General features: G+C 36.0%; 1 protein-coding gene across 2 annotated transcripts; it reads right to left on the reverse strand.

Moving 5' to 3' along the window:
- Window positions 1–2,267: 2,267 nt before the first annotated feature.
- On the reverse strand, window positions 2,268–20,715 carry scamp4 (secretory carrier membrane protein 4). 2 transcript variants are annotated; one of them, XM_059341944.1, is made up of 7 exons: window positions 20,455–20,715; window positions 19,898–19,929; window positions 18,921–19,049; window positions 18,653–18,809; window positions 10,865–10,966; window positions 5,488–5,605; window positions 2,268–3,892 (listed from the first exon to the last, which is right to left on the reverse strand). In XM_059341944.1, exons 2-7 carry the CDS (start codon window positions 19,902–19,904, stop codon window positions 3,704–3,706), a joined length of 702 nt encoding a protein of 233 aa, XP_059197927.1. In that variant the 5' UTR covers window positions 19,905–19,929; window positions 20,455–20,715; the 3' UTR covers window positions 2,268–3,703. The 2 variants fall into 2 exon arrangements, with proteins under 2 accessions (XP_059197927.1, XP_059197928.1); XM_059341945.1 differs by lacking the exon at window positions 20,455–20,715 and adding an exon at window positions 20,266–20,444.
- Window positions 20,716–21,321: the final 606 nt, after the last annotated feature.

A 21,321-nucleotide genomic window follows, 5' to 3' on the forward strand; every position in this document is an offset into this window, starting at 1 on the left:
CAGTTTCATAGATTGTTTTTATAGATGATATTAAGACACTCTGGGGCATTCAGACTATTTCACTGTGTTCAGTTTCTTGGTTCTCAACAGAAGAAGCCAGTGATCTTCTGCTGAGTTGTTTATAAGTTTTATAAATCTAGAAAGTCTTTGTGTTGAGCTGCCCTCTCTCCTGTTCTTCAGCTTTACTTTTTTCCTCCCTGGAATTAATGAGCTCTTACTTTAGTTCAGCCTGTGATGCTCTCAGGCTTTTTATTCTGCACACAGTTTCTTTGAACACTTATATCTTTTGAATAAATCAATGCAACAGCAGGATTTCTCTGCCAGAGTAACAGAGTTACAGTGAGGATACTAAGGCTGCAGAGGACATCTAGACTGTGTGTGTTATGGGCCCAGTGGGGTCCAGAACCTGTCCCAGGCTGACTGGAGTCACTGAAGCCTTTATTAGGTATCAGGTCGCTGTTGAAGGATAGATTTGTCTAAATGCGTCAGGGGATCTACGTCTTTCTGTTGATATGAAAGAATAAACAATTACACAAAAAAAGTTTGGAAAACAGCAATAATGCAGGATACAAAAGTATGGAAAGTTAATCTAATCTTTAAAGGGGACATTTTGTGCTTGTTTTAAAGTTTTTACTTCAATCTACTAGAATATGTTTACATGCTTTAATGCGTTTTTGGCTCCTTTTCATTCTGCCTGTATAAAGCACTTAAAAATCTTTACCATGACGTGTTGCTATCAGTGTTTTCAGAACAACCTCACCTATATGACCTGATTTTTATTTTTTTCATTTTCAATTACTCGATCAACATATTGAACACAACAAAACCACTAGAAATTTACAAAAAAACACACATAAAAACACAAACCCCATAAAAAATACAAAAATCACACACAAAGAACAAACAAAAAAACAACAACAACAAAGTTACGAAAAACACACATAAAAACACACTCAAAACACACCAAAAACAAAAAATTACAAAAACAGACAAAAAAAACCACACAAAGAAATGACAAAAAACACACAAAAAAACAATACAAACAAGGATTACATTAAGAATGCTGAATGCACACTGCAAAATCTCTTTGCAGAAAAATCTCTGCAAAAAAAACAGTAAAATCATGTTACTACACTTTCATGGACTCCAGAGGGTTAATGCTTTAAAAACACATTATTTTGCCTACTGTCTGTCTACACGTACCTGTATTCACTCTGTCTGAAACTTACGGCTTTTAGTGCCTGTGTTTTCCCCAGAAACTTGCACTGCGCAAAAGATTTCAGCTGATATTTTTTATTTAGATGTAACATCTTTTCATCCCAATATGAAAACTTAAATAGCCCTTATGTAGATTCTTAGGCCCTAAAAGTTGTTATATCCAGTTCTTCTCCTGGCTCTTGCTGTCTGGGTCTCACACTGCTGAAGCATATACAGAAGATTCGGCTCATTTTATACACGGAAGTCATATTTTTCTGGCTTCATGCACCACTGAGCAACTATCATAGGAATGAATAGGGGCTTTGCCTCCAACACTGTATTCACTTCTCTCTATATACATCCATGGGAATGACTGTAACAGCACTGTTTTTTTAACCTAAATCTAGTCTCGTCTGGTTTTGTTTTTGAACACATTTCTGTGCTGTATTGGTTTCGAAAAAGCTGACTCGTCATAATGAAACAGATGAGATGTTCAAAGGCAGTTTCACAAAACAGACTGTGTGCGTCACTCTATGGAACGAGTGTTTAGATGCTTTCACAATATTCAACAGACACATTATTAAACACTTGAAGGGATAGTCTAAAGCAGGGGTCTCAAACTCAAATTACCTGGGGGCCGCTGGAGGCAGTATCAAAATGACCAAAAAAAGACACAAAATTACAAAAAAAAAGACACAAAATGACACAAAAGACACAAAATGACTAAAAAAAAAGACAAAATTATTTTAAAGACACAAAATGAACCAAAAATAGACATAAAATTACAAAAAAACCCACAAAATTATTTTAAAAAGACATAAAATGACCCAAAAAAGACACAAAATTACTAAAAAAAGACACAATTATTCAAAAAAGACAAAATTACCAAAACAAAGTAATTAAACTCACATTAAACTTTCATATCAAGGTGGGGGCCACATAATAGCGTCACGAGGGCCGCAGTTGGCCCGCAGCCGCGAGTTTGAGACCCTTGGTCTAAAGTTATGAATAGTCCAAAACAGACCTTATATTCTATTCATTGATCATAATTAAAACTTCAGTCAGACGTGTTGGGAATAAGAATATTTATTGAAATGTTTACTTTAACATCCATTTTATTGAGTCACTTATCAAATAACAGAGAAAAATCAAAATACTTGGCAGTTGGCCATGAAGGACACTTTTGTAACAAGAAAATAAAATAAAATAAATCAAAGCGTGAGTCAGGCACCTTGAACTTCCAGTCAGAGATTATTCTTCATATCGGCTTTTTATGATCATTGCTTCAAATTAAAAGTGTCAGATTACCTGCATAAAAAGCCACATTTAGTGTGTGTTATCAGAATTTGCTTTTTGTTTTTTGAATGAATTCCAGACTAATAAATGAGTCCACACTTGGAATAGCAGCCTGCATTTAAAAACACTGTGACTACATTCACATGCAAGATTTGATTTCACTGCAGATCCATTTGCAGTTATTTTTTCAGTCAGAAACAGAATCGTTTGTGTCATTACTGGTTACATGAAGTCAGTTCATTAGAAATAAGAGAAGATAGGCTGCATGCAAACACACTGTAGTCACCAAACAAAGACTCGTTCTATGTGTGGGAGCGTGAAATGACTGAAACATTGACGACTCACAGGGTTGTTTCACTAAAAGCAAACAGTGTAGGAGTGCAGCACAGTATCTACTCTGGGTGTGGCTTTAATCAGTATCAAAATAAAGGAAAGTGTTATGGCACATCAGTGACAAATCACAGAGGAGGATTACGCACCAACAACGTTTGAAATGTTTCCACATGTTGCTTCACTGAAGCATAAATCCAGTTCACCAAGAAAAAAAAAAAAGCAGCTTTTGTTAGGGCAAAAAGTCAAGCAAGATTTTTTTTTTCCACATACAAAATCTGCACGTAATATTAAGGCGCATTTCAAGAAATCACAGCCAAAAGCAGGCAAGCAGGGAGCTTTTTAAAGCCGAGCGTATCAAAAATAAACTGAACTCCTGACTGAATACACGTTATACACACAAAAGATAAAAATCGTGCAGTTTGCATACGTTCTCTTGTTGCAAAAAGAAGAAAAAAAAAGGACCCCTGCTGTTCAGCATTTAACTTCTAGCATGCAGATTTGGCAATACATAAAACTATCATAAAAGGTCCATAAGGCACACATCCTTCACATACAGCTATACTGAAAAAGTTCACTCGTTTTGAGTTTCCAAATTGCATATTTGCAAGACTGTACATTTGTCCAAACAAATTCCTTTTTGAGCATAAAATTGTAGTTCTGTCTCATCGATTTCAATAATAAAAGTAAACAAAAAGTTGAAATGGAATGGAATGGCATATAGTGTATTAATGAGCTTTGGTGAAAAAATAAAATAAATCGATAAAACTTTTTTTTATAGTCATCCTATCTCATTCAAAAAAATACGCCTATGCATTTAGTCATGTGAGGGTGAGACAGGAGCAGGACTCTGTCTCCCCCTAGTGGCCGATGGCAGCCATCACCAGTGGCTGTCGTCGGGGTAACTGGGCACGGCGGCGGGGTACTGGGGCAGGCTGGGGCCCTGGGCCGTCTGGGCCACGGCGTTGAAGCCGGCCTCCCTCACCGGAGCGCTCTTCCACACCCCGGTGCTCCACTCCTCCTGAGCACGCTGCATGCTGCCGCCGCCGCCACGGTACAGTCTGTGAACCTGCAGCCAGGAGAGAAAAACATCAGTTCACTTGTATTTGTGTCTGTTTACAATATGGGTGTCAAACTCACGGCCGTTCAACCACTTTTAATTTGAAGCAATGATCCTAAAAAGCCGATATGAAGAATAATGTCTGAGTGGAACGAGTCTTTGTTTGGTGACTACAGTGTGTTTGCATGCAGCCTATCTTATCTTATTTCTAATGAACTGACTTCATGTAACCAGTAGTGACACAAACGATTCTGTTTCTGACTGAAAAAATAACTGCAAATGGATCTGCAGTGAAATTAAATCTTGCATGTGAATGTAGTCACAGTGTTTTTAAATGCAGGCTGCTATTCCAAGTGTGGACTCATTTATTAGTCTGGTATTCATTCAAAAAACAAAAAACAAAACCTGATAAAACACACTAAATGTGGCTTTTATGCAGGTAATCTGACACTTTTAATTTGAAGCAATGATCCTAAAAAGCAGATATGAAGAATAATCTCTGACTGGAAGTTCAAGGTGCCTGACTCACGCTTTGATTTATTTTATTTAATTTTCTTGTTACAAAAGTGTCCTTCATGGCCAACTGCCAAGTATTTTGATTTTTCTCTGTTATTTGATAAGTGACTCAATAAAATGGATGTTAAAGTAAACATTTCAATAAATATTCTTACTCCCAACATGTCTGACTGAAGTTTTAATTATGATCAATGAATAGAATATAAGGTCTGTTTTTGACTATTCAGAACTTTAGACCAGGGGTCTCAAACTTGTGGCCCTCGTGACGATATTTTGTGGCCCCCACCTTGATATGAAAGTTTAATGTGAGTTTTATATGAATGGCACTTTATCAGCTTTACACTGATACCCAGTTTATGTCATTCAGCCTGTTTAGAGACCTCAGGATGCACAAATATTTACATACAGTAGGCAGAAATGGAACATTTACTGTGTTGTGTGTGGAAGGTCCCTTTAATTACTTATTTTGGTAATTTAGTCTTTTTTTGGTCATTTTGTGTGTTTTTGTGTCATTTTATGTCTTTTTAATAATTTTGTGTGTTTTTTGGTAATTCTGTGTATTTTTTGTTATTTTGTATCTTTTTTAAGTAATTTAGTGTTTTTTCAGTCATTTTGTGTCTTTTTTTTGTCATTCTGTGTCTTTTTTTGGTAATTTTGTTTCTTTAAAAAAAAAAAAGTAATTTAGTGTTTTTTCAGTCATTTTGTGTCTTTTTTTGGTCATTTTATGTCTTTTTTAAGTAATGTTATGTCTTTTTTGGTCATTTTCATACTGCCTCCAGCGGCCCCCAGATAATTTGAGTTCGAGTCCCCTGTTTTAAAGCTTTTGAAAAAGTTTTGTAGAAAGAGGACCAGAATGAGCTTAACCTCTGACAGGAAAAAAAAACGTGTGTATAACTGGCTGCTGACAGAGAATCTGTCACATGTATCTCTTGTATTAAAATATTTTTTAAATTCAGCTTTGGAAAAACGTCTCCAGTGTCGGACCTTGAATTGAATTATTGTCAGACTGGCAAAAGATTTAGGTGGTTTTTTTACACATCAGGGACAAAAAAAAAAGGATTTATTTTTTTGCATATGCTTTCACTCACCTGAATGAGAGCCAGAGCCATTAAAGCGGTCACGGCAGAGAAGAGCAGCGCTGTGATTAGCATCACGACACCAGAGCCCACATTCGTGCTGAAAAAGGTCACTGTCGCTATCCAGCCGCTTGGATGAGCCGGTGAGAGTGAGATGGAGTAGTACGGTTAGTGTTTCAGACTGAATGCAATTAGCAACGTGAATTCAACACAAACGTCTGAAGTTACTACTGAGGCCATTAAGCAGTGAGGAAACAGATGCAGTGAAACAGCAAAGTGACGATCAGTGTCAAACATCATGAGTGTTATTATCACAAGCAGCTGCAAATAAAATAAACAGTGATAATCATAAATAACATCAATAATAATAATAGCATCAGCAGTCATGAGCAAATACTTAAATTGTCGTAGCAGTAGTAAAATAAATAAATATATAGAAAAAATACATTTAGATATCATATAAAATAATAATAAAAAAGAAAAAATATTTTAAAGATTAGTTTTTTTTTCTATGAATTATTTTTAATTAAATGCATTAATTTCAGTTATTAATTACACAAACAACCAGGGCTAAAAGAGAAAAACAAACACAAGAAAATCCCTAAAATTTTGTTCAACAGAACGAAACAGTTTATTGTGCAGAGCATTTGCAGTTTTTTGACATTGGTCAGGTTATTGGTCATTTAAATTGAGTTTAAAGCAATTTTCATATCTCTTCAAATCGCATTCTGACTGTAGAAATGTTAATGTGAACACAAAAGATATTAATAGATTTTATTATGTACTCAGAAACTATGAGAAATCCACTCACTGATGGAGAGATAGAATCTAAAATAACTATTAAAAATGTGAATTAAGAATTAATGCCAGCTTGTTTGCAATCTCTGCACTTATTAGACCTATTCTGCCCTACAAAGTCTAACTGCAGTAACTACATTTTTGGAGGAAATTTAGTTATAACTAAAAATGAACTCCTTGATGTCTGTTTTATCTTGTGACAAAGTTTTAGATTTCATTTTTGCTTTATTTCTGAGAAATAATGATGTAAAAAATTGCAGTAAGTACAAAATCCAACTCAAAACAGTAGTAAATGCACTTACCACAGTTTGCTTTGGAGATATATAGTATTTTATATGCGTGTGTGTGTATATATATATATGTGTGTGTGTGTGTGTGTGTGTGTGTGTGTATATATGGTCTGATACAGTGCAGCCTTGAAATTCTTCATTGTGTTGAATAGTGAAGGCAAGAATAATAAAAATTATAAGTTTATTTGAAAGCGAAATTATTATCTAGATAGTGATTATGTAAAAAAGTAAGATATAAATTATATTAAGACTAAAATATAACATTACTTTATAATATTACGTCTAAAATACACAAATCTTTGAATAGAGTTGTTAAACACTTTTAAATATTCATAACAAAATCAATTTGAAAATGTTTATTAAGCTGAAAGAAGACAACAACATTGTAGTTCCTGCACTCTGTTTCTGCATCACTATTAGAAGCTTTTACAGCAAAACCAGAGTGCAGTAACTACAATTTTGGGGTCAAAGGTCAAATTTGTGAGCATAAAAACATCAATACATGTAGAAATAAGTGTCATAACACTAACCTACCTATAACCTATTTTGCTGGCCATTTAAAAATGTTAAAAAAACTTTAAAGCATTTTTTCTCAGTTTTACTTTTTGCGTAGTTACTGCAGTTAGACTCTGTAGGGCAGCAAAGGTCTGATGAGGACTCATGCTCTGGGGGGCAAAGGCCATAATTTCTGGAAAATGTCATCTGTTCCAAGACTTCCTCTTCCATGTGCCGGTCTTTGTTTACAGTCTGCTTAGCAACTTGAGACTTATGAATGCAGTTGGAGCAGAGAGACGATGTCTCCAACCGGATGGTTTCACACAGTAGGTTTATGATGGAAAGGGTGAATGCAGATCAATGTTTGATTTTAGCTCATGGGTTCAAGATTGTGTTTTTGTCAATGCTATTTTCAGTAAACTAACAAAGATGAACTAATATTTTAAACTAGAAAGGGTGGGGGGAGGCTTTGGTAGCCAAGCAACCAGGGCCAGGTGGCGTCCACCAATCAGAGCAGAGCAATCAACTGAAATCAACTGCAGCTGTGGAATTTGACGCCAATGAGATAGATACGAAAACAGCTAAAAAGTATCTCTTAAACAGAAAGCATTTTTGGCAAAAACCATAATTCCTATCATTGATCCGACTTCACTTTGAGCATCCCGAGTTCTTCCTGAACGTCTACATATGTGTTTTGTGAAGAAAAATGAAGAAATTGTCTTTTTAGAGCGATCAGAAGAAACTGGTACCTCTGCTTTTCTCCAGAAATTTTCCCGCCTTTTTAACATGGCGGTATATGAGGCTGTGGGTGCTGTTGGTGGATCATCTGTGCGTCCTACGCCCAAACTATAACTCTGACAGCTTTACCAGAGGATTGTGAGTGAGAAGACGAATTTTCCTATGTTTCTATGTATAAATTATTTCTGTAGAGTGGCATTTGCGTCCTCGAGCGCAGTTTCCAAATTTATTTTTTGACAAATTTTTCTCTCCCTCTGCATTCTAGCGGCGATGTCATCCACTATGGCCTGTCCATAAGGTAACATTGGAGGAATTTCCTGGTGTGCTTTTGCCGAATAATTTGAAAAACCGTTTGTCGAAACTAGGGGTGTGCCATATCGTATCGTTCACAATAATATTTGTATTTTTTTTTTTATGGTTAAAAAAAATGCATATCATGATATTAGCAACGTTCCTACTTCTTGATGTAGTGGTTAAAGTTGTTTTAATCACAAAAAGCTACTTACTCCCTGTCGCTAAACACATGCAGCTTTCAAAATAAGAGCAAAGTGTGTTAAGAGAATCCACCACAGAATTTACAAGAAGACTGTCAAAATAAGATGCCTTAAATAAAACATACAAGAACCTTTATTCTCCTTTACAAAATGTCATTAAAATATGCCCCCGGAACCCCTAAATGGTTATTTTTATTATTTGCTCATACTCAAGAGTCAAGAGTAATTTTTTTGTATTTGGCAAGTGTTGAGATGTGCACTTCACACTACATTTTAGATTTTTATTTATTTATACAGACAGACAAAAAAAAATCATATTTTCTATATCTTTTCAAAAGTCATAGTACACTTGGCATGGCCGAGCTGGTTGATTTGATACCTGTTTTAATGTATGTGCGACCAAAACTCGGGAGGAGTAGTCGACCGAAAGACAACACGGAAGAAACGGAAGAATAAAATCCAGGATTAAGCCTGGTGAATAGAATATAGTGTGCACTTTCAAGCACACTCAACTAATGCTAGCTTGTTTACAATCTCTACACTATAGGTCTCATGAGGACTCATGCTCTGGGGGGTAAAGGTCATCATTTCTGGATAATGTCATCTATTCCAAGACTTCCTCTTCCATGTGTCGGTCTTTGTTTACAGTCTGATCAACAATGTGAGACTTGTGAATGCAGTTGGCGCAGAGACGATGTCTCCAAGCGGACAGTTTCACACAGTAGGTTTATGATGGAAAGGGTGAATGCAGATCAATGTTTGATTTTAGCTCATGGGTTCAAGATTGTATTTTTGTCAATTCAATTCACATCTTTTGCTCTCCACACGGACTGTTTACCTACTTCTACCTAAGCCCACTTAAACATGATTGGTCAATAATACTCAGACTATAAAATACCAAAATATGGAGACAAATGGCAGACATATTATGCAATCATATGCAGATATCTGTTCATAGAGATTAGCTTGTTTGTATCAATGTAAAAAAAATTATATAGAAGTTTTAGAAACATAACTTCTAAACCAGTTTGGCTGTTGACGGGTTTCTTAGAGTTGAACTTGTGACTTTTTCTGCAGCTTAATTAGCCTCCTTTGCTGACAAAATAAAGAAAGAAGAAACTTAACTGGCAGGCCTCCACCAAGGCCATGCCCTATCTTTCAATGTTAACAAAAGTGAAACTTAATTTGTGAATCCACCCTGTGATTCAGATCTCCTCCAACATCCAACAGGTTTTTCCTTGACCCATAGGGCATTCTGTAATCCTACTGCCACAGAGACAAACAAACTAAACTGACAAAGATGCACTCATATTTTAAACTAGAGCATTTCTAAAGAAGTTTTGATTGTGTGCTTCCCTCTGGACCCTGATTCCAGTGACTTATCAAAAGGGGCGGGGCTTAAACAGGGACTCTGTCCTGAGTACACGGACACCTTATACAAGTCTCTAGGACAAACGGTTCATTAGTTAATAAAGGGGGCGTGGCTAATGAAAAGGGACGGGACTTTATGAAATATTATGTAGAACTGTTCAGTGATGAACCATTATCATGCATGACAAGTTTGAGGCAGATTGGACAATGTATGGTCTGTCTGTCTGTCCGTCTCTGTCTGTCTCTGTGTGTCCTACGCCCAAACTATAACTCTGACAGCTTTACCAGAGGATTGTGAGTGAGAAGACTAATTTTCCTACGTTTCTATGTATAAATTATTTCTGTAGAGTGGAATTTGAGGCCTCGAGTGCAGTTTTCAAATGTATTTTTTGACACATTTTTCTCTCCCTCTACATTCTACGCGATGATATCATCACTCTAGCCTCTCCATAGGGTTACATTGGGGGGATTTTTTGACGTGTTTTTGCCAAATCATTTGAAAACTGTTTGTCGAAACCCTTAGAAAAGTCATAGCACACTTGTCATGGGCGAGCCGGTCGATTTGATACCTTTTTTGTATATGTGAGACCAAAAACTCTGGGAGGAGTAGTCGACTTTTGCAAGCAAGCACACAAAATAAAAAACATTCTATACCAACAGTAAGCTTCACCTAGTCCTTTAAACCAGGACTAAAAACACTATTGTTTACTGCAGCGTACTCTTAACTTTAACACTTATCTGCTGTACTGCCCTTACTTTTTAACTACGCAATGTTTGACTCGTGCTTTTTATCATTTTATCTATTTTCTTATCCTGCTGTATCTTATTTTATCTTATTTGTATTTTTATTTCTATTTCCCTGTTTTAATTGACTGTTTTTACTGCTTTCAATTGTGTCTTGCTGTTTTAATGTGTATGTAAAGCACTTTGAATTACCTTGTGTTGAATTGTGCTATAAAAATAAACTTGCCTTGCCTTACCTAGTCATAAGTTATGGATTAAATCTGCCTTCATGAAAAGCTGATTGGTTAAGTACTCCAACATAAACTTCAGCAGCAGATTGTTTACGACTACCCGATCCATCACGTGTCTGATTGGAAACATGTTTCCCAGCTGCCTTGGTCATTTGCCAAAGAGACCTTGTGACCCACACGCTGGTATAAACTGGCGCACAACATGTGTACAGTCTTTGGTTCAACTTACCATGTTCCCCAGCCAGGGACGCCCACAGTCTGGATGAGGGCCAAGACACATTGGAGGAAGAAGATGAAGAAGAAAGTCATGAAGTTGAAAGAGCTATCGGCCCTGTGAACAACAGGAGAAACAAAGGGATGAGACAGCGGATCACAAATATGCCGAGGGATGCTCTGTTTTAGCTGCAAAGCTGCTTTACTTTCGGCTTTTTAATAGCACAGAGAACACAACTTCACACGTGTTTCACACTCATACTGTCCAAAGCATGGGTCTCAAACTTTAATTACTTTTTTTTGGTAATTTTGTGTCCTTTTTTAAAATAATTTTGTGTCTTTTTTTAAATAATTGTGTCTTTTTTTTTAGTAATTTTGTGTCTTTTTTTTAGTAGTTGTGTCTTTTTTAAGTACGGTAATTTAGTTTTTTCCTGTCATTTTGTGTCTTTTTTGTAATTTTGTGACTTTTTGTAATTTTGTGTCTTTTTTTTTTTAGTAATTTTGTCTTTTTTTGGTAATTTTGTGTCTTTTTTGGTCATTTTGTGTCTTTTTTGGGTCATTTTTTGTCTATTTTAAAAGTAATTTTGTGTCTTTTTTGGTAATTCTGTATCTTCTTTTGGTCATTTTGTTTCTTTTTAAGTAATTTCGTTTTTTTCTGTCATTTTTGTGTCTTTTTTTGGTCATTTTGTGTCTTTTTTGGGTCATTTTTTGTCTATTTTAAAAATAATTTTGTGTCTTTCTTGGTAATTCTGTATCTTCTTTTGGTCATTTTGTTTCTTTTTTAAGTAATTTCGTTTTTTTCTGTCATTTTTGTGTCTTTTTTTGGTCATTTTGTGTCATTTTTAAATAATTGTGTCTTTTATAGTAATTTTGGGTCTTTTTGGGTCATTTTCTGTCATTTTTGGGTCATTTTGTGTCTTTTTAAAATAATTTTGTGTCTTTTTTGGTAATTTTGTATCTTTTTTGTTGTTGTAATTTTGTGTCTCTTTTTGGTCATTTTGATACTGCCTCCAGCGGCCCCCAGGTAATTAGAGTTTGAGACCCCTGGTCCAAAGTATTAAAGTACATGGAAAATCAGTAGAGGGGGAGTAGCCGATGGCTTATTTATCATTTATCCCAACATTTCTAATGCAGCATTATGTAACAATAGTTCCTAATAATAGAATTGAATGAACATTGAATGAGGCCAGCCTGGACTCAGACAGCTCTCAGCTTGTTGTTTAAACTCTGACTACGAGGTGATGAGCCTCCAGCAGCAGTAAGTGCTTTCAATAAGCCTGATGACTGAAACACTGTGTAAACAATCCACTTCTACATAACAGGTGTGAGCTGCTTCCTGACAGCTCTTGTTCAGACACAAACACATTTTAATAGCTAAAATTACTGCCAGGCAGGCAACACAACACATTTAAGGGTTTTATAAATCAAATCCAAGACTTTTTAAAGCGTTAAAGCCTTTTTTCTCTTTTTAGGATACGGGAGCGCCGTGACTCCAGTAAAACTAATTTTCCCACTCATAGATTTACTAAAGACTTTCAGTTTTGACTTTGGGACTGGGGACATCTTTTAGTGTAAGCATTCTAGGGTTGTCACAATACTAATATTTTCAACTCGATACCGATACTCAGGAAAATATTCGATACTCAATGCCATTTTTGATACCACAAGGATAAAAACAAAGACCCCAAAATTTAACAGAAATATTTTTAACAACAAGAAAAATGCAACATGTAAAAATTAACAGAACCACGGGTTAAATATTTATAATAAAAAACAGTTGTGCAAAAAGAAACTGCAACTATGATAACAAGCTTCAGGTCTGAGGTAGTGCAAAAAATAAATAAATACAATAAACAAAAACAATTAGAACAATATGCTGTGCACAATATTAGGCAAGCTTGATAAGTCGACTTTTCTCTGCTTCATTCTGGGACTTCAAGAGAGAAAATAACACTTTTCATCGATACTTTTGAAAATGAGTATCGTATCCAGATACAACGTTTTAGTATCGATACTTTTTTGAGTATAGATACTTTTGACAACCCTATCAGCATTAAATACATTACTGTACATTACTTCTGTGCAGTTTCTCCTGCCTGCTTCTCCAAACTGGGGACATACCCACCACCAACTAGCTGAAACACTGACTATGTATAATTAACTAAGACAGAAACAAATTTAGTTTAGTTTTAATGTTATTTAATGTGTTAAAGTTCTTATTTATTATTGTTTTATTTATTTAGGTTGGTTTTGTGATTTTGTTGTTGTTGTTCTTTTTCTTTTCTTTTTTACTGTGTTTGTCCATTGGTGATTTATGTTGCGTTTTGTTTAAATTAATAATACATTTTAAAAAAGACAAAAGCTAAAATATCTGAACTACCCTTTGAGTTATAGATCATAAATTATTAATTTTACGCAACCAAAACTGAAACTAATTCCTGCAACATTATGATTATGATTTGTTTCACAGACAGAATGCATCTGTCTAAATAGATCTTCCATAACTAATCACTAAAGTATTAGAGTTTTCTCAGGCTGTCTTTAAACCTCTGACGTACTTTCACTCTTTGCTCTTCCTGTGAAGTTGCATCCTCCTCCTACTGAAACTCTCTTATCTCTCACCTACCCATGACGCCACAAGAGGTTTCATTCCATCTGTAGCCAGGTCCATTTTTTTAAATTTAATTTGGTTTATTTGTTTTCCCTAAACAAAACGTTTTTTGTGTGTTGTGAACTTCCCCCCAAAAATAATTATTTTCTGCCTGTAAAAAAGTTCCTATGGTGATTATCAAGGCATGCCTTTGTTCCTCTGGGGAGCTGTTTTGGCGTTACACCACCTAGCATCAGAGAGCTGTGTGTGAGTCATAAATGAAGCGCTCGCTCCTTTTTCCTGTTCAAAACCACAAGATGTTGATATATACTGTTATCTTAAAAGCTTATGAAACTGTTGGTCAGGCTTACATTTTACTGACAATCTATACATTGAACTTTAAATCGAGTTATGCATTCAGAGTTAGCTAACTACGCCGTATGCTATGTAGGGGTCACAGCTACTCCACAAGGTTCATTTGGATTAAAGACTGAATGCAGTGTTAAAATAATTGATTATTTTCTATATTTGTAAATTATTTTATGCTTGATTTCTGCTTCTCTGTTGTTTGACTTCCTGTGTGTGTCCCTGTGAGTGACGCAGGTCACTATCAAGGGTCAAACCTTGAGTGTAATACATATCTCTGTGCATTTATATTAAGTCAGACAATATGATTTGATACAATGATTATGTTTGTGTGTTAATTTTGGTTTAGAAACTTTGACTACATATATTTCATTGTCTGTTTCATATTTTTTAGACTTTTAGAATCTATGTGAGACAGTGAAAAACCTTTGACTCTGTAGACATAATATCTTTGTGAGACACAATAACAAGACAGAATGTTTTTTGTTGAATGTTCTGGAGAAGAGGCCAGGATGGCCTTGTCCGGGGCAGCAAGATCGTACGCCCAGCTGGCATTGACGTGCCGTTGTATTAATAAAAACTGGCGAATCAGCAATCAAGAGGGCGGGACTTCCTGGACGAAATCGACCAGCATGTTTTGTAAACAATTGTAAGGTTATTCTAATGGGTTCAGGGAGAGAGTCGTGGTTCAGACTTCACGAACTGAAACACGTCTGTTTGTATTCAGGGACATGAGTTTTTGAACCCGGAGATCTCTGTAAAGTGCACATTTTTTGACGTATTGTAATAAACTTTTGTTAAACTGAGAACTTGGACGTCTCCAGCTCTTCATTTCCCCATCAACGAACTGCGCAGAAAAATGGTGAGGTTTTTTCTGTCGGTGACAGATTATCAATTTTCAAGGTTTCCTCATGCAGTTTTTCTAACACTGAGGAACAGCATGCCTGCTGTTCCTCAGTGTTAGAAAAAGACACCTTCCCTCTGTCTCCAGCTCTAAGGGAAGGCCGGTGGGCCCACCACGACGCTTCTAAGTTTCCTGCCTGTGATCTATACTGGACATAATCACATATCAGACCCTCACCACGCTTCTGGAGCCAACAACAGCAAAAAACAACGCTACAACCACCAAAACCCAACCAGAAACCAGATCCTTCTGCTTCTCCTTTCAACTCTGGACTCTGTGGTATAGTACTGGGCAGTTGGTAGGCAAGAACAAGTTTGTTAAGCTTGAGGCCCCGTTCACACGAGGACGGTCTGAACAGAAGATGCAAAAGTGGCGTTGCGTCTTCACTTTTTATTCCTCGTTTAGACGAGCATTTTCGGGAGGAAATCTGCTGCATACGGTGACGCAAAAGTGTATGAAATTCGATTGTATGCAGCCAGGCGGCATCACTTAAAGCGATAAGAGCATCTTTGGGCATGTAGAAGTTTTCACGCCACACATTTTCATCAGCTACTCCTTCCACAAAGTTCTCCACCATCACTAGATCTCCCAGGTCTCGTCCACAGCCGTCTGGCTCGCCTCCGACCAATTGCTGCATCCAAAATGTGATGGAGGTAATTACAGATCCTTCTCTGTTCACTAATACTATCTCCACATATCCTGTACTATATGGTGGAAAGACTCCTGTAAGTTTATTAGAGCTGCCAGAGCAGCTTGAAGGTCCGACGCATGGAAATAATCCCACGTTTGTTTATTTTCCTGTACTGGAGCATGTATGTGACGTAAACACATATGTGACGTGAGCAGATCAGAGCAGAGTTTTGCGTCTTGTCAGTGTAGACGGACACGCTACGGAGGAGCGGATTTAACTTTTCCACTTTGGAAGGTGGTTTCAGATTTTTGCGTCTTTAAGCCCCCAAAACGCCGTCACCGTCTAAACGAAAGGCACTTCCGATAAAATATTTTGTCGTTTTCACCCGCGAGCGTCCTCGTGTGAACGGGGCCTTAATAAATGGTGTTGATCTGTTGTGTGTTTAAGTATATTTGTTGGGATATTTTGTGTAGCTAGATCACTTGAAGTTGTATGATTAATGTTGCTCTATATATCTCAAGTTGTACATGTAAATTAACTTTAACTCATTTGATTTGCTCACACACTAATCCACATGAAATATACTTTAATTTGGCTTCCTACAACACATAGACCTTCAAGACCGCATGGTCTATTGTTCTTCATGAACAATAGACCTCTTTTTGATTAGTTATTGTGTGTTCTGTTTGCTTTGCTTTATTTAGAATAAATATGTTTTTGGATTAATATGCTTCTCCCTTTAATGTTGCACATGAATGAGTGATTTGCTAACCTCTGCTATGGAAAGAACTCAAAATTCCTTCAACCGTTACTAAATATTAATAAGGTAATTTGATTATAATTATATTCATAATTAATAATCAATGTTCCAAATTGATAATTTGTTAACTTTATGAGACTGATTAACTATGATTTGCTATCTTTTCCTATTCCTAAGTGAATAGGTGGTGCCCCGAAAACAACTTTAATTCATTTAAAGTATTAAATATTAATTTAGTCAATTTCTGATAGCAAAATTGACCTAAATTAGCTTTACCTCTAAATATTTCGGTACCCCTGCTGGAGGCAATGTGTATCTGAACCAGATACCCCTACAGCTAGTTGGAGCATTTTTTTTGTTTCTCTCTCTTTTATGCCGATTTGAAATTGTGTTATCTCATGTGTAGTTTTATGTGAATTTTAATTTTATTTTTATTGTAGAGTGTGGAGAGTGGCTGTGTGGCTCCTGGTGTACCGCCTGGGTTTTTCCTTTTTTCCTGTGAAAGTATGCCTGTTTTTTAATTTAGTTAATGTTCTTAATATTTTTGCACTATAAAAAATGAGATATGTGGATGAAATTAGTTTTTTTAGACTGTGAGAGATGTGTGTAAGAGAGTTTATGTATTGTCATGTTGTTTATAATGTAGTATAGGCTATTCCATTTATTGTGTGATATAAAAAAAGAGCTGTGTGTAACGCCTGTGTTTTTCCGTTTTTCCTGTGAAGAATAAAGCCCTCAGATACTCAACCAAGTCTCTATTATTTCTACACAACACGAGGCAGAGTGTGAGAGCAGAAAGCCGTCTGCTACACATCCACAAGGCATTTGTTCCTAATTATAAAACACCTTTCCTAATATCTTTGCACTGCCAATCCTGCTTTTAATAGATCGATTACTTTCTACTCTTTTAACCCATTAAAGCCTAAAACGGCTGTAAAAAATGCCTGTAAAACCTGTGATTTTACGGTGATTTTAAAATAACCCCCTAAAACCTGAAGTTTTTCTGGAAATTCAACAGAAGTGTCAACTCTTCTACTAAATAATAGATTTTTCAGCCTCTGTAGCAGATAGAAATGAAATTCAAAAAGTATTTGAGAGCTTATAGCTGTTATATCTGAGCTCCCTCCGCTATAGTCGTCTTCCTCCATGATTTCAGTTCTGGAAAAGTCCCATGATGCATTGCGACACTCCCACATGTATTCTCATTTTGTGTCTTTTTTTAGTAATTTTGTGTCTTTTTTTTTTAGTCATGTTGTGTCTTTTTGTGTCTTTTCTTGGTCATTTTGTATCTGTTTTTAGTCATTTTGTGCCTTTTTGTGTCTTTTCTTGGTCATTTTGTATCTGTTTCTAGTCATTTTGTATCTGTTTTTAGTCATTTTGTGCCTTTTTGTGTCTGTTTTTGGTCATTTTGTGTCTTTTTTTAGTCATTTTGTGTCTTTTTTTTTTAGACATGTGTCTTTTTGTGTCTTTTTTTGGTGATGATTTCAAAGTTCTGGAAAAGTCCCATGTTGCATTGCAACACTCCCACATGTATTCTGATGCATTTCATTGGCCAAGAGACTGAAAATAGGTGGAAAAAACTACAAATACTATAAATAGCACAAAACGACGTATCTGCTTTCCCGGCTTCAATGGGTTAATAGTCCAATAGGTCTTTTATATTCCTGATGGTTATTTACCTGTTCCTAGATATTACCACAAATCTTTTTGCTCATCTGGCTCCACTTCTTTCAAAATAAACTCCATAAGCAAAGTCAGACAGCAGACTTTGTTCAAATTGTTGAAATCAACATTTTAAACACATCTTTTTTTCCTTAAATGAACCCCCTAACCCTAATCCTGTTGATATGTAAACATTTATGTTTGTGTTTTGGATTCTGCCTGCATGTACATGTTTTTTCATTTGATGACTCACACTTGTGTTACGGTTGTAATATTTTAACCTGTAAAGAATGCAGAGATGTTTAGTTAGCTTTAGTTTTAGTTTAGTTTTTATTAGTTTTAGTGTTAGTTGGGTGCCAGATTCAAAGACGTCATAATAAATGTTTCCTTTATTTCCTTTGGTTTATCCATCTCAGCCACAATAAGGTTATTAACTCTTACAGTTCCAGGTGATTTTGAAATTTGGTTCGAGTGTAGACATCCCAGTCTCAGTAAACATATTTACCAGAATCCTCTTTCTAATAGAAACACTGGATTATGTATGAAAAAAGTTGACAAAGACGAAAACTAAGAACATTTTCACTATAATTTTGGTTCTTTCTGTGATTTTGTGTTGTTTTTTGGTAATTTTGTGACTTTTTGGGTCATTTTGTGTCTTTTTTTTGTAATTTTGTGTCTTTTTTTTGTAATTTTGTGTCTTTTTAAAAAAAAAAAATTGTCTTTTTTTTGTAATTTTGTGTCTTTTTTAAGTAATTTAGTTTTTTTCTGTCATTTTGTGTCTTTTTTTTTGTAATTTTCATACTGCCTCCAGCAGCCCCCAGGTAATTTGATTTTGAGACCCCTGCTGTATCTGATTCTGTTTTGAATGAAATGTACCACGCTGTGACTAACCTGAAGGCTTTGTAGAGCGGTCTGAACCAGCATGTGTAACTACACGGGCTGAACAGGATGAGCCAGAGGATAGCAAACCCAAAGTTCGTTGCTCCTCCACCCCCGGCCCACCAGGCAATACATCCAATCAGATTTAAGCATAGTGTGCCTGAATACACTGCAGCGGACGGAAGAGAAAAGGAGGGAAATGTTAACGTAACAGTAAAGGGGAAGAATGCTGCTTCTACTTCCAAAAAAATGATGATGAAACATATGCAAAAGCACTTACTCATCCATAATGTGTAGACTCTGCGCACCAACTGCTGGTGGGGTGCAGGGATTTCCTCTTCAATGTTCTGGTAAAAGCACGGCTTTATTCTCACAAACTGAGGCAGGGGAGGAAAGTTATTCACACGATCTGCAACAGGAAGCAAAGGGTCGCAACATGATATCACTGTCTTACTAATTTATACCAGAGTATGTCACAACATGTCTGATTACCGGGAAGAGGAGAGAGGAATGTGGAAAAGTAGAGTGTGGAATGTAACTTTACAGAATATAACATAGATAGATTAGATAGATAGATAGATAGATAGATAGATAGATAGATAGATAGATAGATGGATTACAGGCCAAAAGTTTAGAAGAAACTTAAATGTTCTATTCACAATGGCTTTCTTAAATTGGATTCTTTTGGATTTTTGGATGTGTTTACTGCATGATCAGACTTTACCTTTATTGAATTGAACCATTTTCCTCAATTTAACTTTAGCTATACATTGATGTTATCAGACCATTGTTGAATAAATGTTAACAAAAGAAAAGAAGGGCTTAGTTTTAGGGTTGAGAAGATTTGGAAGAGTCACAACTTCAGTGCAAAAGTAAAAAACAAATAACAGTTTGCATTATTCACTTTAGCTCTTTGGCTTTTGAGAGTTTGGATACAAAAATCTCAATAAATCTCAACTGTGTTGATATCTCTGACAAAAGAAACAAGAGTACAGATTTATACATTAAGGAAAGAAGGAAACACAAAGTCTAAGCAATAAAAACCCAAAAACCTGATAATTATAGTAAAAACGTGTTCTAATAAGTGACTCTTTATATAATAATCATGTTTATTTTGTTGCAAAGTATAGCAATGAAACTATGATGTTTTTTTGTAAAAATTTGATCTTGCTTCCAAACTTTTGGCCTGTAGTGGAGATAGATAGATAGATAGATTGATAGATTGATAGATTGATAGATAGAGTTTAAGTGACAAACCTGCCATTTTGAAGACCCAGTGTATTTCTTTCCTAATTAATAAGAACATATAGAACATAGTTAACACTCGTTCTTTGATAGCATTTCAGGCAAGAAACGTCAACAATAAGAATGTCTTTTTTTACTCTCTCTCTGTATAAAAAAGTCCTTATTACATGTTCTTGCTAGCTTCACGGCTAAAGATTTGCTGACACTGATAACAATTTACATGCTACTGTTCAACTTCAACCGGTTTGAGTTAGTTAGTTAGTACACAGTGACTTTAACCGGCTACACAGTCCAACTTTAGGCAAACTATGTGCTAATGCTAAAACAAAAACATGACAGTCTCCATACCTGGTTCTGACTCTACCTGTGTGAAGTATTACCTGTTTACTTTCTGTTATATTTTACAGTAACGGTGGAGAGCTACAGCGCGTCGTTAGGACGTTAGTGCAGTAGAGCCACAGATGAGTTTCTGGTCTGTTTATGCTTCTATAAATGTTGTTTTATCATTCGGTTAACCGGCTAGCAGTTCTAGCTAACGAGCAGGATAGAATAGATGTGTCAATATTTACCGGGATAGCGTTTACCGCCTCACGTTTCCGTCGACAGCTGCAGGGGTCCAGGAATCAACTCAGGATGCGCCTTTTGGTCCCTACTGCGGCTGCGCCAAACCGTCCCGTTTGTAGTTCTGAGCTGTTCACTGTCAACGCGCTCCCGGGGGCTATAGAACTACAAACCCCATGGTTCACGCGGAGTTAACGGGAAACGCGTGACTCCAACATGACATCCGTTTGTATGTGCAGATCACACCCAAGCAAATACAGTCTGCAAGTAGTTAACCCTATAAAGCCAAGTGTATCATATTAGATACAGTTATTTTTGAGACCTCTACATCATCAAAAACCTGATGTATACATGTGTTGAAGATAAACAAACTGAGCAACAAATTGCACAAAAATACCAGATGTAGCAAAAATGATATGCAGGTTCCACGAATGGATCAGTTATTGCTGCATTAAAAAACTTCATATCAGCAGATGTATGATGTTGTGTTATATGGAAAAAATATGTATTTTGCATGTTTGAGGAAAAAGGAAAAGTCAAAGTCTTAATAGGTTAAAAATGTTAGGGTTTATATGTTTTTGTTAGTTCGAGAAAAACAAACTTTGTGAGCAACAAAATGCACAAAAAGACCTGATGTATCAAATATGATACAAATTAGAATTCATATATGCAATTTATTTATTTCTTAAAATTCGTCAGCAGGTTAATAAGCACTCAGTTTTTACAAAAATTGAATTTTCTGGCAATTATTTCATGGTTCAGGCTTTATAGGGTTAAGGCACTGTCTTAACCCTTTGATGTTCAACATATTTAACCCTTCTAATGCGCAACATGCGTCAAAAACGACCCTCATTCATTTCCCATGTTATTAAATG

Source organism: Centropristis striata, chromosome 9, assembly GCF_030273125.1.
Source record: "Centropristis striata isolate RG_2023a ecotype Rhode Island chromosome 9, C.striata_1.0, whole genome shotgun sequence".
NCBI lineage: Eukaryota > Metazoa > Chordata > Actinopteri > Perciformes > Serranidae > Centropristis > Centropristis striata.